General features: G+C 56.5%; 2 protein-coding genes across 2 annotated transcripts in view; one reads left to right on the top strand and one right to left on the bottom strand.

Moving 5' to 3' along the window:
* The window catches only part of POLRMT (RNA polymerase mitochondrial), a 15,107-nt gene extending 7,215 nt beyond the window's left edge, over positions 1–7,892 (bottom strand). The window contains exons 1-7 of the mRNA XM_004378532.2: positions 7,777–7,892; positions 7,038–7,142; positions 4,986–5,599; positions 3,159–3,289; positions 2,439–2,625; positions 664–813; positions 66–230 (exon numbers count right to left, since the gene is read on the bottom strand). Coding sequence (XP_004378589.1) covers positions 66–230; positions 664–813; positions 2,439–2,625; positions 3,159–3,289; positions 4,986–5,599; positions 7,038–7,142; positions 7,777–7,864 — 1,440 coding nt within the window. The 5' untranslated portion in view covers positions 7,865–7,892. The remainder of the gene's footprint in view (positions 1–65; positions 231–663; positions 814–2,438; positions 2,626–3,158; positions 3,290–4,985; positions 5,600–7,037; positions 7,143–7,776) is intronic.
* A 5,647-nt stretch (positions 7,893–13,539) lies between these two features.
* FGF22 (fibroblast growth factor 22) overlaps positions 13,540–16,479 on the top strand; it is a 3,165-nt gene continuing 225 nt past the window's right edge. Inside the window, exons 1-3 of the mRNA XM_023733144.1 lie at positions 13,540–13,753; positions 16,252–16,355; positions 16,447–16,479. The exon at positions 16,447–16,479 is cut by the window's right edge and continues 225 nt beyond it. Coding sequence (XP_023588912.1) covers positions 13,540–13,753; positions 16,252–16,355; positions 16,447–16,479 — 351 coding nt within the window. The remainder of the gene's footprint in view (positions 13,754–16,251; positions 16,356–16,446) is intronic.

The raw sequence follows: 16,479 nt of genomic DNA, 5'->3' as shown, positions 1-16,479 counted from the left end.
CCCCGCCCCGCCCCGCCCCCGCCGAGGCGCTGACTGGTGCCCCGCGCCCACCTGCCGCAGCCCACCTGCAGCAGCATCTGCGCCGTCTCCTGCTCACTCAGCAGACACAGGTGCGGGTAAAGCGTGGGGCGGCCTTCGCGGGCCCTGCGCGCCAGCTCAGCCTTGATTTCCTGCAGCTCGTGGCACAGCGCCGCCTCCCACTGGTCCCGCAGGCTCCTCAGGGTCTCCCGCTGCGGGATGGAGTTCGCTCGTTACCACCTTGCCTGTACATCCCCGGGGATGGGACTGCAACTCACAAAGGGGGAATTCGGGCACACCCTCGCCCCTCCAGTCTCAGAGGGCATCCCTGTGGATGTACCCAGCGCCTTGCCCAAGGGGGTGGCCTCGTGGGCGCCCTTGGCAACGGTCTGGGAGCTTTCCCAGGCAGCTCCCACGTGATCCCCTCCTCACCCCCTGACGTCAGCAGGCGAATGGGCGTGTCCGGGCCATGGGGGGGTGGTGGAGGGCGGAGCCGGCCGGGAGGGGCACGGGAGCAAGCCCACCTGCCCCGGGACCCCATGAGCCCCCCCCCTAGACCCGCCCTGTGGACCACCCACGCAGACCAGAGAAGGGCCCATCCACCCAGCAGGCGAAGGCCCAGGCTCAGCCGGCCCGGCTCCTCACCGCATGCAGAACCTCGCTGGTCAGCGGGGGGGCCTTCTCCACGGACTTGACCTGGACGGTGGTGGCCAGCTCGACGCGCAGCTGCTGCTGGAAGAGGTCCTCCAGCGTCTTCAGCGGCAGATGCAGCTTCGGGTAGGACACGGGGCCGCCCTGGGGGCGGGGAGGGGGCGTGAGCACCTGACCCCGCCCCTCCACCCTGGGTCGTGGTCCGTGAAGGTACCTCTAGACCACCTAGGGCTTCAGGAGAGCAGCCTCCACCAGGACCCTCCCCCCGCCACCAGCAGAACCACATCCCTTTCTGCCAGTCTTCTGGCACCATCACTGCTGAGATCAGGAGAAGGCAGGTGTGGGGCAGAACAAAGGAGCCACCTCTGGGGCAGGAAGAAAGGCATTTTCCCCGCCTGGCCTCAGTCCCTTGGGGAAGGGCACAGGCATCGAAGGGCACACATTCACCGGGGCCGCAAGCACAGGGGGCCATCCACAGCGTGCCCAGATGTTTGCTTCCTTTTTAAACTTGGAACTGGGTGAGCGTGTGACCATCCAAAAATAAACAAGTTAAAAATAGAGGCTAAAGCCCAACGCACTAAGGCAGGCATAAGGTCCACACAGAAACACACGCGCATGTTCACGGCAGCTCTAGTCACAGGAGGGGGTGGATTAGCCAATAGACAAGGTAAGCACGGTGCTTACCTTGCTTACCAGATCGTCTGTAGTGAACAATTTCACATTTTTTTCACCACATCAGAGATTCTTCTTCTAGGTACGGCTGGCATCTGTCTCTTTCCCAACCCCACAGCCCCTTCCTACAGAATCAGTCTCTTCAAATTTACAGTCCCTGACGGATGGATTACCCGGTGAGCAAGGCAAACACCGGTTTACTCTGCAGTAACAACGGATTAGAAACTAAACACAAGTAAACCCGTGCTTACCTTGCTCACTGGGTATTCGTCCCTGATCACAGGACCATAAAAGGGAAACAACCCACGTGTCCATCCGCAGATGACGGATGGACGCAATGTAGTCCATCCACACAACAGAGTATTATTCAGCTACAAGCAGGAATGAAGCTGATACGTGTTACAACGTGGATGACCTTGGAAACCGTGTGCTCAGTGCGAGAAGCCAGACCAAAACAATCCCGTTTATATGAAGTATCCAGAAGACGCAGATGCAAAGAGACAGCAAGTAACTCAGCGGTTGTCAGGCGCTGGAGAGGGGGAATGCAGAGTGACTGCTAATGAACGCGGGTTCCCCTGGGGGAGACAGAATGTTCTGGAACCAGGCAGAGGTGATGGCTGCACAGCTCGGTGAATACACTGAAAACCTCCGAGCTGTTCACTTTCAATAACTGATGGGTATGGTGTGTGAATTACATCTCAATAAAATCAAACAAAACCCACCACACACCTCCCCTCTACCCCCTGCCCTGGGACTGAGTGCTGGGCTCTCATCTTCCAGCCCGCAGGCTTTTGACTCCTTTTCTAATCTTCCGGCACCTTCCACTTGACCATAAGTCGGGGCACTTTTATACCCCAGCTGGGGCCAGGCACGTCCCCAAACCTTGGTGTGTTTTACCCTTCACGGAGCAGGAAGGGAGAGACCCAAAACCTGTTTAATAGCTGGGAGAGTGGAGGACAGGGCCTGGGCTCCCGGGAGACCCCTCAGATGTAGGGAGGGGGCAGAGACCCTGGGCCGGACGGCACTCGCCATACGAGCTTAGACAGGGGCATCATGGTCTGGGCCTGTGCACAGTGCCAGGTGGGGCCTGGGCTCACCTGGGCATAGATGTCCTTGAGCAGCGGCGAGGTGTTGACCCGGGGCGTGGGCCGTGGCGGCGGGCTGAAGGCAGGCTTGACCTTCCGCACGGCTGTCAGGAGCGCAGCCCGCTCCTCCTCGGACATGGGCACGGCCAAGAAGAGCTTCTGCACCTGCAGCCGGTCCCTGGCCATCTGCTCCAGACACCTAGTAGGGCAGCACACGAGCGGCCCGTCACCTACAGAAGCGGACCCACCCGAAGGACAAGGGCAGCCTGACCCCGGCTTCTACCTGAGCCGACGGGGCTCCATTGCTCCTGCACCTGCCCCATCACAGCCCACGACACCCTCCAATGGCCACCCCTTCATCCCAGTACCCACCAGGCACAGGCTCCATCCAGGCCGGCCCCCAGACCTCTCTGCCCCCGACCCCCGTCTCCTCCTGTTCAGAGCTGCAGTTATGGGGCAGAACAATCACCCACCCACTCTCTGAGCTCAGTCCCTGTTGGCCCCATTTCACAGAAGAGATAGTTGAGACTCCAGGCTGGGGGCTGGGCTGCATACAGCGATACTAGCCCAGCCTCCTCCGGGGACGCCCAGCCCCCACGTCAGCCAGAGAGATCCTCCTGCGTGGCGGGAAGACCTGGAGGCAGAGCTGCAGCTGGGTTGTCCCTGCCATGTCCCCAGTGACCACACATGCCCTGGGGTGGGGGCTGAGGGGCTGCCCCAACACCCACCTACCTTTTGATGGTGCTGGCATCCTGGTCCAGCCGCCCCATGCACTGGAGAGCAGCCGCGTAGGACAGCAGGTCGGGGGCAAGGCCAGCGTCCTTCACCATGAAGAACACGTAGACCAGCTCCTTGAAGGAGCCCTGGGGAGACAAGTGAGGGTGAGGGTCTCTCCCTCCCTGCTGCTCCCTCCAGACTCTCCCTGGTCAGTAGCCAATGAATCAGGAGGCAAAGGGTCACTAGTAGGACTGGTGAACTGAACCGACACAGGTATGAGCACCAGCGCGGTGGCCAAAGCTGCAGGTGGGATCGTGGGGGGAGTTTATGTCAATGTATTTATTAATTTTTTTTTATGGCTACAAATGTGCATGATTTCAGGGCTGCTAAAAATAAGAGTCCCTTCATTGTCAGCTGAGCTCACGGTTTTTTCTTTTTTTTTCAATATCTTCAAAGAACCAACTTTTCATTTCGTTGATTTTCTCTCGTCTTGTTTTCACTCATTTCTGTTTTGATCTTTCCTCTGTTTGCTCTGAGTTTACTTTCATCTTCTTTTGCTAGTTTCTTAGCGTGGGGGGTCATGTTAATGATTTGAGATCTTCTTTTTTAATTGCCTATTTATGGCTATAAATTTACCTCTGAGTGTTGCTTTAGCTACATCCCATAAGTTTAGGCACGTTGTGTATTTGTTTTCATTCATCTCAGAATGTTTTCTAATTTCTTTTGCAGTTTCTTCTTTGAGCTATTGGTTGTTTAGGGGAGTGTTGATTACAGACCTCTTTTCAAAGGGAAAAACAAAGTTCCCCAACATCCACCCACTCCATGGTCCAGCACCCCTAGAGAAGTCTATAAGAAATTTAAAAAAGTGTTTTCATATTGAAGATGAAATTACTTTAAGAAGGTAGGACAGACAAACACACTATGGATCAGTGCCATCCAAAAAAACGTTCTGCTACAGTGGAGATGTTCTGTATCTGCACGTCCAGTATAGCACCACCAGCCACATATGCTTGAACGACAGCTGGTGTGATTGGGCGATGGAATATTTCATTTTAATTTAAACCAAATGACCTATGTGGTTAGTGACTGTCACACTGGGCAAACCAGCTAAGATCATCCAGATGATCACTCAAAACCAGTCTTGTCGGCGCTGTGGTCACTACAGTGACAGGAGTTCTCAAACTAGAACTGCAGAAGCATGGGGTGGGAGGACTTTGGGGATTTTTTTCCCCTTTGAAAGACATGTGAACCACAAGAGGAAATAGAAAATACTTTGCAATGAATGAAAACAGAAACATAACAAAATTTACGGGATGCAGCTAAAGCAGTGCTCAGAGGAAAATTTATAGCTATAAACACCTACATTAAAAAAGAATCCCAGACTAATGACTTAACCTTCCACCTTAGGAAACCAGAAAAAGAAGAGCAAACTAAGCCCAAAGCATTAAAATCATTAGTCTGAGGAGGGGTCTGTAGGCTGCCCCAGATGCCAAAAGGGCCTCTTGCACTAGACAGGTTAGGAAACCCTGAACAGAAGAAAATGTGCTAGAATGTTAGCCAGCATTTCTTCCTTTTTTGTTCCATTTTCAAATTTCCTGTGACAGCCATGTGTAGTTTATATTTGAAAGATCTTAAAATATTATTAAAACAATAACATACAAAGCTCTTGAACTTTAGAGCTAAGAAAGGCAAGGGTCAAATCTGAGTGTTCCCCACTGGTGACTGGAAGACAGTGGGCAAGTCCCTCCCCGTCCTTGGGCCTCAACTTCCACCCCTAACAAACGAGGTGGATCCTGCAGGAGAACCTTCCTCCCTGTGCCCAGTCCCCCGGCCACTGCTCACCTTGCGGGCCCAGCCAAGCATGACGGTATTGTACATGGCAAGCGTGAGCAGCCACCGCCGCCGGAAGTTGCCATGCTGGGTGACTAGCACATGGTGGGCAAGGGGCAGGTGGTCTGTAAGCAGGCAGCACTCAAAGAAGGCCAGGAGCTTCTGCCGCTGGCCTGAGAGCTGTGCCTCGGCCCCCCTGTCGGCTGGGGCCTGCACCTCTTCACAGCTCAGCTTCTGTGGGGCCTCCTGCAACACCTGTGCCAGCTGCTCCTCCCAAGGGCTGGCAGGACTCCCTCGTGCCCACCGCTGCAGGCAGCCAGCCAGCTGCCCGTTCTTTAGCCGCGGCTCCACGCGCAGCGGCCTCGGCTGCTGCTCCCGGGGCGGCTTCTGTGAGTGGGCCTGCAGCTTCACCTCCAGTCGCTGCTTTCGCTTCTGCATGATCCGCTTCTCCTTGTCCAGTTTCTCCGCCCAGCGGCCGCGGAGCTCCAGGGCAGCCCCCGCCTCAGCCTTCCTGGATAGCTGGAAGCTGCTGCCGCTGCCCTCTGGGATCTGAGCCATGTCCACCCTCTTCACCGTCACCTCTGACACAGACTCCCCCTGCAGCTGCCGCACCCGCGCCTCGAGAACTGTGTGGGGAAGCAAAGCAGGAGGATGTCAGAGGGACCCCCATTCAAGTTCACGCCACCCTGGAGCCTCCACCTGTGCCAGTAGGGGCCTATCTCCCCTGGTCTCGAAGGTCTAATTCCACGTATCTGCTGACAGCTCCTTAATGTCCATCTTCCCCGACCCCAGACACACACGCCCACTGTCCACTCAGCACTCCTCCACGTCCCAGACACGCTCCTAGTACCCCCAAGCCTGCCCGTCCGTTCTCACAGGTGCTCAAGGCAAGAACCCCGGGGCGTCACAACCCCCTCCCCACCCCTTCATCAAACCCCTCAGCACATCCTCAGGGCTCTGCCTTCAAAACCTGTCTAGAAGCCATCTGTCTGTCCCTCCACAGCCCCGACCTGGCCCAGCCCACCACCCCCTGGACCAGTGCAATGGCCTTGGCCCCAGTGGCCGGCGCTGCCACGGTCTGTTCTCTCTGTGGCCACCAGAGGGTGCCCACGAGCACCAAGTCGGCCCCTCCCTGCTCCGCTCGCTGCCCTCTGAGGACTCCCACGACCCTCAGGTTAAAGCCCAGTCCTCCCTGCCCACAGGGCCCTGCCCTCCCCTCCTCCTCTCTCCCCCCATTCATTGCAGCAGCCATAACGGCCTCTTCATTGTTCCCCCAACTCACCAGGCATGGTCCTGCCTCAGGGCCTTTGCACGTGCTGTTCCCACTGCCCGGAATGCACTAACCCTGACACCATCCAGGCCTGCGCTGAACCCACCTACTCACAACCTCAACAGCCCCCGACAGTTCACAGTTCACTTTCCTAGCACACCCACCACCTCATGAATGTCTGCCTCCTGACCTGCCTCCATCACTAGAGGGACTTTAGCCAGCTTTGTTCATGACTGGGTCCCAGCACCCCACACAGGGCTGGCACCCAAACGCCAGGGATCTGGGGACCACGAGGGACTGGGCTGTTCTTCCCAAGTTACCAAGACGGGAAGGAGTGGAGGCTGGATTCCATCGGCACCCAGCCCCAGAGAACGAAGACAGGGTATCAGTCAAATCAGGGTTCAAATCCTGGCTCTGCCACCGGTGACCCTGTGTGGCCACACCTTCGGGGCTCAACTCTGGCTGCAGGGTTTCCGGCAGGAGGGGATTCAAAGGGCTCACATGGGCACACACAGCCTGGGTCAGAAAGCTGCAAAGGCGCCTGTCACAGCCACGGCAATGGTGTTTACTGATCTCGCCAAACCATGCCACCTGCTCCGCTCTGCTTTCTCAGTGGCCCCTGGGGACCCCCTCCCAAGAGGTAGGTACCACTACTACCCTTAGAGTGAGCCTCAGTTTATTCCTCGTGCAGCGGGAGGCCATCCCCTTCTTGTGGGTGTGACCTGGGGGAAAGGCTGACAGCCGTCATGTTGAAGAAGGGGCTCATAGCCCCAAGCCGGGGGTCCCGGGCTCACCTTCCAGCAGCTCCGCATGGCCCCAGTCCTTCCGGCGGTCTCGCTCACAAGGGCTGGCGGACGAGCTCCTTCTGCGGCCCCAGATGCCATCAAGGGCCCCCGCCCCTGCGGGAGAGACAACAGGGGGTGAGTCCTCATGTGGATGGAGATCGCGGGGTTGGACACTGTCAGCGGGGCCTCATATTGGAAAGAAACCAAGAGGCCAAAGGTGAAAGGGGCCCCAAACGCTAAGATCAAGGATAGAGGGTTTCCTGAACTTAAAGGTCCAGAGGGTTCAAAGATCAAACCCGTTGCTGTCCAGTCCATTCTGACTCATAGCCACCCTACAGGACAGAGAACTGCCCCACAGTGTTTCCAAGGCTCTATCTTCACGGAAGCAGACTGCCAGATCTTTCTCGCGCGGAGCGGCTGGTGGGTTCGAACTGCCGACCTTTGGATTCGCAGCTGAGCGTTTAACCACTGCCACAGATCAAGCGTCCCTAAATCCCAACTGATGGGGTCAGAGTTCTCCAAAAGAAACCGAGTCTAAAGGCCCTGCTGACCCCGTGAACGGAGCGGGGCGAAGGCTAGTGACACGCGGGGTCGCGTGTCGGTGGGTTTCCCAGAACCCCACCAGGCAAAGGGCAAAGGTGGGGGTAGCTGGATCCCGGGGTCCCAAAAGGTCAAAGGCCACCCCCGCTGGACTAGCGTGGCAAAGGCGCGGCGGCGTCCCCGGGCCACCGGGCCTCCCCCGTGTTACCTTCCTCGGCCAGGAGGCGACGGCGGCCGGCGGGCACCAGGGCCCGCCCGAGCCCGGCCGCACCGCAGCCCCAGCGCAGCGCCGACATGCCTCACGAGGCCCCGGCCCGCCACCCTGGGCCTGCGCATGCGCCTCCGCGGTGCCTGCCGGGAGTTGTAGTCCCACGGCCCCAGCCGGAAATTCGCCACAGGAACGACAACTCCCAGAGGGCAGCGGGGCTCCGGAGGCGCGAGGGCATGAGACGGCAGAACGCTCTGATTGGCTCTTCCCTTGGTTCTCAACATGGGGCTGGGGGAGCCCTAGCCTTAGCAACAAGGGGCGACTCCAGTCTAGGGAAGACCCCGGAACTTGGATTTTTTTTATTTAAAGGGCTAGTCAGCTAATAATTAGGACAGCGTTCTGCGATTTAGACATTCCCGTCTGCAATTTTCATTGGTCCAGCGACAACTTTGGAGTGGGAATTATTACTAACCCCAGTTTATTGTGGAGAAGCTGAGGCTCAAAGAGGTCAACCAACTTGTCCAAAGACACACAGCGTGGACATTAGGGATACGGGGCTGCCCGGCTCTCAGCCCATTTGCTTCGTCCACTCTCTCTGGCCTCGGTTTACCTACTAACGCCTCAGCCTCCAAGGACAAGGGGTGGGCAGTGGAACAGGAAGAGTGGATTAACGTCCTGGGTGTCTCTTCTGCTTAATGGGAATGAGAACAAAAGCAATGAGACAGTACTGGAGCCTGGAGCATCCCAGCCCTGGCCTCCAGGGTGATCCCAGATCTCAGACTAGCAAAGGCTTCAGCTCAGGAGTGGAAGGGCCGGAGTTTAAAACCAGACCAGAAAGGCGCGGCAACCAACCATTTAGTCAGGGAAACTGAGGCACAGAAAGGGGAGTGCCTGGTCCAGAACAGCTGGCATGTGGAGGATGAGAAGGAGCCCTGGGAATATCTGGGGGAACTGCGTTCCAGGTGGGGAAGACAGCAACTGCAAAGGCCCTGAGGCAGGAAGGGACATGGATAATTGGAGGAACTCCAGCAGAGTCGGGGTGAGGGGAAAGAACAGAGACTGGAGGGCTGCGCAGAGGCCAGACCAAGAGGCCTTAGGGGTCTCAGTTCGGGCTACCACCTGCCTGCAGATGCTCAGACCTGGGTTTCTCCATTAGTCCACATTCGAGGGCAGACCTGAGCTCAGGGAGGTTCTGGACTCCTACTGACATTCCAGACACAGCCGCCCCTGCAGGCCTGGGTGACATGAGGCCACCGCCCAGGAAAGTTTTCGACAGACAGCAGGTTCTCCTTAGCCAGCCTAGCCCACCCCAAGGTGCCCCAGGGGGCGGTAACCTCAGACCCAACTGGGACCTGGGGTTGCCCTCCTGGCCCTGGGGGGCTGAATCATCCTCACCTGGTTCCCCAAGACCTAGAGACACCCTCTTGCCCCCCTACAGCCTGGCAGAGCCAACAACTGGGGCTGGAAGTCATGACTTCTGAATTCTCTCACCTTTCCTTAAGCCACAGCAGTTTCCTCATCTACGCACTGGGACGAGCCCCCCACCCCCCACCCCCACCCCACCAGTATTTCCCTAGAGCGGGGTCCCTGAATCCCAGCAGTGAGGATGTCGTTCTTCTTGCGGATCTCATTCGAACATACTGCTGAGCAGTCTCTAGGGAGCCTCAGTCAGGTGCTCACCCGTCTGTAATGCTCACTTCAGCACCTTGACTGCCATGCTGAGCTATGACTCAATCACACTGTTCTCTCTCAATTTTATGTTGGTAAAACAGATACATGCTGAGCAAATAAGCCGAGAAACTGGACTACATGAAGAAGAATGCGGCATTAAGATTGGAGAAAGACTCATTAACAACCTGCAGTACGTGGACGACACAACCTTGCTTGCTGAAAGTGAAGAGGACTTGAAGCACGTACTGATGAAGATCACAGACCACAGCCTTCAGTATGGATTACACCTCAGCATAAAGAAGACAAAAATTCTCACAACTGGACCAATAAGCAACATCATTACACACAGAGAAAAGATTAAAGTTGTCAAGGATTTCATGTTACCTGGATCTATAATCAACACCCATGGAAGCAGCAGTCAAGAAATTAAACAATATACTTCATTGGACATATTTGCTGCACAAGACCTCTTTAAAATTTTGAAAAACAAAGATGTCACTTTGAGGACTAAGATGACCCAAGCCATGGTGTTTTCAATCACCTCATATGCATGTGAAAGCTGGACAGTGAATGAGGAAAACCGAAGAAGAATCAATGCTTTTGAATTATGGTGTTGGTGAAGAAATTGAATGTACCAAGGACTGCCAGAAGAACAAAATCTGTCCAAGAAACTCTGCCTTGGAAAAAGTACAGCCAGAATCCTCCTTGGAAACAAGGATGGTGAGACTTTGTCTCACATACTTTGGACATGTTATCAGGAGGGACCAGTCCCTAGAGAAGGACATCATGCTTGGTAAAGTAGAGGGTCAGCGAAAAAGAGAAGGACCCTCAGAGAGATGGATTGACACAGTGGCTGCAACAATGGGATCAAACATAACAACGATTGTGAGGATGGCGCAGGACAGGGCAGTGTTTTGTTCTGTTGTACACGGGGTCGCTGTGAGTGGGAACTGACTCAATGGCACCTAACAGCCACAACAAAATATATATAACAAAACTTTTGCCATTTTAACCTTTTTAAGTGTACGATTCAGTGACATTAATTACATTCACCATGTTGTACAATCATCACCATCATCCATTTCCACATGTTTTTGGTCACCCCGAACAGAAATTCATTCCCTGTCAACAATAACTCCCCATTCCCCCGCTCCACTCACCCCTAGTACCCACTAAAAAACTTTGGTCTCATGCATTTGCCTATTTTAGATATTGCATATAAATGGAATTGTACGATATTTGCCCTTTTGTGACTGACTTATTTCACTCAGGAGCCCTGGTGCTTCAGTGGTTAAAAAGCTTGGTTGCTCACCAAAAGGTCGGCAGTTCAAATTCACCAGCCACTCCTTGGAAGCCCTGCGGGGCAGTTGTACGCTGCCCTGTAGGGTCGCTACGAGTTGGGATCGACTCGACGGCAACCGGTTTGGTTTGGTTTTTGGTGATTTCACTCAGCATAAAATGTTTAAGGTCCATCCGTGTTGTACTGTGGATCGGGACATCGTTTCTCTTTCTGGCTTAGTAATAGCCCATTGTGGGGACGGACCACATGCTGTTGATCCATTAATTCATCGATGGACACTTGGGTTGTTTCCACCTTTTGGCTATTGTGAATAGTGCTACAGTGAACATTTGTGGATGAGTTTTTGTGTGGATATGTGTTGTCATTTCCCTTGGGTCTATACCTAAGAGTGGAATTGCTGGGTCATATGGAAACTCTATGTTTAACTTTTTGAGGAACTGCCAGACCGTTTTCAAAGCAGCTGCACCATTTTGCCTTCCCACCAGCCATGCTAAGACATCGATGAACCTTGAAAACATGCTCAGTGGAGAAGCCAGTCACAAAAGGCCACGTATTGCAGGATCCCACGTATATGAAACAGCCAGAACAGGTAAATCCATAGAGACAGGAAGTGGATCGGGGCTGGGGGGAGGGGGGTGGGGAGTGATTGTTAATGGACATAGAATTTCTCTTTGGGGGGATGGAATGTTCTAGAATTAGAGAGAGGTAAAGATCACCCAACCCTAGATTGCACACTTTGCATGGGTGGATTGTATGATATATGAATTACATCTCAATAAAGCTGCTGTTAAACAAATACACACAGCCACTCACGCTCAGGGCCGCCGACCGGGCATGTGCCGCCACCTCACCGGGCCTGTGCTGGCTCAAGGCCCTGTCCTCACCGTCCTGAAATCCTTACCTATTTTTGAACAAGGGGCCCCAGAAGATCCTCCTGGAGGGGGATCAGGAAGGGAGGGTTAGAGAGGCACGGAGATTTCCTCAGAATCTGCTCCATGCGGGGCTCAGCGTGGAACGTGAATTATTTCATCTTCCGGCCACCCCCTTTCCAGCCCATTCCACGGGGGAGGCACTGAGGCTTGGGCAGGGGACATCACTGTGCAGGGCCCCCCAGGTGCTGGTATCACAGCTCGAAGAGCAGGGAAATGGGCTGGGCCTGGGACACACGGATGCCCCACATCTACACAGGTGTCCCCCATCTCAGCCTTTGGGTCCTGAACCTCAGGTGTCTGCCACACCCCCGTGTGACCTCTTATGCGGGAGGAGGGCGTCGGGGAAACCCCTGAGCCACCACGAAGGCATTCTAGCGTCTGGGTGGACCAGTTACACCTCCTGACCCCAGTGCTATTTAAAGTGTTGCCTGGGGCCCAGGACGGGGCAGTTGGGAGCAGAGGGACAGGGATCAGAGCAATGATGTGTCTTGTGTGAGGCCTTGGGGGGTTGCTGCCCCTCATGGGCCTCAGTTTCCCCACCTGTCAATGACATCTCTCAACCAAGGCTCTGAAGCCCTCGCTGGGCTCACTCTTGGGGCGCAGAGCCCCCGGGGTATGAGGGGGGCAGGTGGGGGTGAGTGCTGCTCTGGGAACACCCCTGGGCTGAAGCCTTGCCTGGTGGTTTCCCTGGGACTTGGGGTGCCACTTCAAATGATGAACAGGTGTCGGTGCAAAGGGCTGCCCCCTCCAGGGCTGCAGAGTAGCTGTGGACGCTGAGCTGGTGCTAGGCATCACCGAGTCGCTGTCAGCCGGCCATTGGCCCATCGACACATCCACAAACACCCATCCAGCTGCCCCAATATCTGTCCACACACCCACCCCCAACCATTCATCTGCGCATCCTCCCACCCGCCCCCCACTCTCCCCAGACAGGCAGACACAAGTCCCAGCACCATAGAACCTTGGTCTCAGTCTCGTACCCCTGGGCATCCCCACCTCTCCGTCAGTCTGTCTCTCTTATTCTCTGTCTCTCCCTGTTGCTGTCTCTCTGTCTCTGTCTCCCGCAATCTCTTGGTATCTCTACCTCCCTGTCTGTGTCTCTGCCTATCTCTGTCTCTGTTTCTCTGTCTCTGTATCTGTGTCTCTTACTATCTCTCTCTGTCTCTGTCTCCCTGTCTCTCTTGTTTCTGTCTCTTCGTATCTCTCTGTGTCTGTTTCTCTCTCTGTCTCTCAGTGTCTCTCTCTGTCTTCCTGTCTCTGTGTGTCTGTCTCTCCTATCTTTGTCGCTCTCTGTCTCTGTATCTGTCTATTGGTATCGCTCTCCCTGTCTCGTCTCTGTCTCTCTCTATCTCTTGGTATGTCTCTGTGTCTCTCTCTGTGTCCCCGTCTCTGTGTCTCTGTATCTCTCTCTCAGTATCTCTCTCCGTTTTCCTGTCTCTGTGTGTCTACCTCTGTGTCTCTGTCTGTCTCTGTGTCTCTCTCCGTGTCTCTGGTCCCACGAGGCCCCACGTCCGAGCCAATCCCGTGACTCACAGACACTCACCGCCCTCCCCGCCCAGAAAGAAAAACAAACACGCGCTGGGCTGGAGCTTGTATTTCTGAATGGGCCCCGCCCCGAACTTTGGCCCCACCCCTGACTCTCCATTGGCCAGCTCCCGGACCACGGCCCCGCCCCACCCCTGGCCCTGCCTCCACGAGACCTTGGTCCGGCCTCCGAGGCTCACTGATTGGTTCGCGAGGGGCGGCCAGGTTCGGGCGCTCCGCCCCTAGCCCCGCAATGGCAGAGCCGCGGACTCGCGCGGGGAGGCTAGAGCCGGTAGCGACAGGGGCGAGGTAGATGAGAGCAGCGGACAAGGGGCCATGCGCAGCAGACTGTGGTTGGGCCTGGCGTGGCTGCTGGTGGCACGGGCGCCCGGCGGCGTGGGGACCCCGAGCGGGCTGAGGAAACCGCGGAGCTATCCCCACCTGGAGGGCGATGTGCGCTGGCGGCGCCTCTTCTCCTCCACCCACTTCTTCCTAAGAGTGGATCCCGGTGGCCGCGTGCAGGGCACCCGCTGGCGTCACAGCCCCGACAGTGAGTGCGCTCGGGAGGACTTCCCGGAGGTGGCAGCCTATGATGGCTGGCGTGGATGGGGGTGGGGGGAAGCCTCAGGGAGGCCGATGATGAGAACAACAACAGAGGCATCAGTAATAGGAAGAATGAGCTGGGCCTGGCGCTGCAGCTGCCGGAGGGAGAGTCCCTAAGGCTCTTCTGGCAGCGTGGCCTTGGCCAAGTAATTTTCCATCTGGAACCTCAGTTTCCTCCGCTGTAATACGGGGTGCAACCCTCGTGGTGGGACAACTGGACCCTGAGGAGGAGGATACAGAGGAAGCTCCCAGCTCCAGGTCAGACTCAGCTGCAAAGATGAGTCTTTGCGGAATGGTCATGAGGTTGGGGTCAGTGGGCCCATTTACAGGGGTAAACTGAGTCTCCAGGAGGGACTGTTGCAGGCCTGTTGCATACTGAGGTGGAGGGAGAGCCGATATTTGAACTCTGGACTCCTGGACCCAGCAAAACCAGAGTCAGGACCTGCCTGACTGGGGACCCCTGTGTTTCTTCCCAGAGAGCCCATTTGGTAGATGGGGAAATGGAGGCATAGAAGGGGGAGTGATCTGCTCAGGGTCACACTGCAAGGGTGGGGTGGAACCACATCAAGCTGGAGTCACCATCACTGCCGACAGGCCATATACCCAGTGCCTCATCCATCAAACAGTAGGCACTCAGTAAGTGTTTGTGGAAAGCACGTTGAAAGAGGAGGTCGAGGCAAAGAGGAGGAATTTGGGGATAACTGGGGGCCAGGGCAGTCAGTGACCCCATGGGCTGGCCTCAGTTTCCCCTCAGCTCCGAGGGCCAGGGCGGGGACAGCTGGGGAGGGGGCCAAGTTAATCGCCAGCCACGGCCTGAATCACCACCATTAGGGCAGATAATCACCCCCTGCCCTTCCCAGCTGCTTTCATCTGGGACTCCCAAGGCCCTCATTAGGCTCATGCGACAAGGGCAGATGACAGGGACTGGCTGGGCCAGTCAGTCAGTGGTGGGCACAGCCAGGTGGCCTCGGGCTTGGGGTGTGGCCTGGCCCCGCTGGGTGACCTGGGACAGTGGACACCTCTCTTGGGCCTGGCTTCCCCATTGTGGGCAGCAATGAGGGTGACAGATGATTGACAGTTCAGTATGGGTGCCGCCTGGAGCTCTTCTCTCCCCCATTCATTCTGTGGTTATTAATTAGGCACCTCCTGTGTGCAGTACTGAGCACGAGGGACGCAAAGGTGACTGAGACAAACTGCCCTCATGGGGCTCCCAGGGTGAGGTGAAATGTAAACAAGTGAACAAGGAATATGATAATTTCAGAGCAGGCCACGTGATACAAAAAAAATGAGAACAGGGCAATGTAGGGGAGGCGATGGGGTTGGTGCCTCAGCTGGGAGGCCCTGGAGGCCCCTCCAGTCTTGTATGATGAGAAGTAGCCAGCCATGCATAAAGGAGCTGGGTACCTGGCAGCGGAAACGGCAGGTGTGAAGGCCCTGGGGTGCAGAAGAGCCCAGTGTGTCTGAGAAGCAGGAGGATGAGCATCGTGGGTGATGAGAGGTCAGACCATGGGGTTGGGGGGCGGGGGCTGAGAGGCATTCTGTTCACTTCATCTTGAGTGCACTGGGGAGCCACAGCAGAGTTTTGAGCAGTGGAGGGACAGGATCTAATTCATGTCTTGCAAAATTCCCTGCAGCTGCCGTGTAGGGAGGTTCAGGGATGTGACCCCGGGCCTGTTGGATGACCTTTCTCGGCTGGGGGTGCAGAGAGCAGAATTTGGATCTGAGGGGAGTGTCTGAGGGGTCAGGCTTTAGCTAGACCTGAGGAGGAATTCCAGAGTCAGGAGAGGGGTCGCTGAGCGATGGAAGCCCCCAGACCCAGCCTGAATCGGCCACCTTCACCCCTCCCCACAGCCCCATCAGGTCCAGCCTCCCCTGAGCCTTATGAGGGATGAGTGGGAGGGAGACAGCTAGAGCATAATTATGGAGGTGGGCCCCCCAACTCCCTGGATCAGATGCTGCACGAGGGCCGATCTGCACCGACTACACTGACCTGCCCAGGGCCCCTCTGGCTCCACACCCTGCTGTGGCTCCCCAGGGCCCTCAGGAGAAGGCTAGCCCCCAGTCCCTCCCCTGGTCCCGGACCCCGCCTCTCTCTTCTTCTCTTGCAGTCCCCAGAATATGCCCAGGATGGTCCCCCCACCCCATGCCTCCTCCCACCGCGATCTAGTCAGGCCTTAGGGAAGCTCCCTGACAAGGTCTGTCATGGTCCCTCGTGGGTCCCCCACCCAGCACAAGGGTCGGTAGAGGAGGTGTCTGACAGGTGTTACCTGAATGAATAAATGAATGAAGGAGCGAGCAAATGAGTGACGGAGCGAATGAGTGAAGAAAGAATGAAGGAGTGGGTGTGTGAATGAGTGAACAAGCTGTCCTCCAGAGCCCCGCCCCTCCAGGCCCCGCCCTCCAGAACCCCGCCCCCACCTCACGAACCGGGTCCCCCCCCCCCAGCTATCCTGGAGATTCGCTCCGTCCGCGTGGGCGTCGTGGTCCTCAAGGCCGTCCACGCGGGTTTCTACGTGGCCATGAACCGCCGAGGCCGGCTCTACGGGTCGGTGAGTGCGGGCAGGGGGCGGCGGGGGGCGGCGACCCCGGGGCGGCGGGGGAGGGTGTCGCCGGCCTCACGCGCCCACCCCGCCCCCGCAGCGGGTCTACACCCGCGACTGCAGGTTCCAGGAG

The sequence above is a fragment of the Trichechus manatus genome, unplaced genomic scaffold (assembly GCF_000243295.1).
Source record: "Trichechus manatus latirostris isolate Lorelei unplaced genomic scaffold, TriManLat1.0 scaffold00057, whole genome shotgun sequence".
NCBI lineage: Eukaryota > Metazoa > Chordata > Mammalia > Sirenia > Trichechidae > Trichechus > Trichechus manatus.
This window is presented reverse-complemented; position numbering and strand designations above follow the sequence as displayed.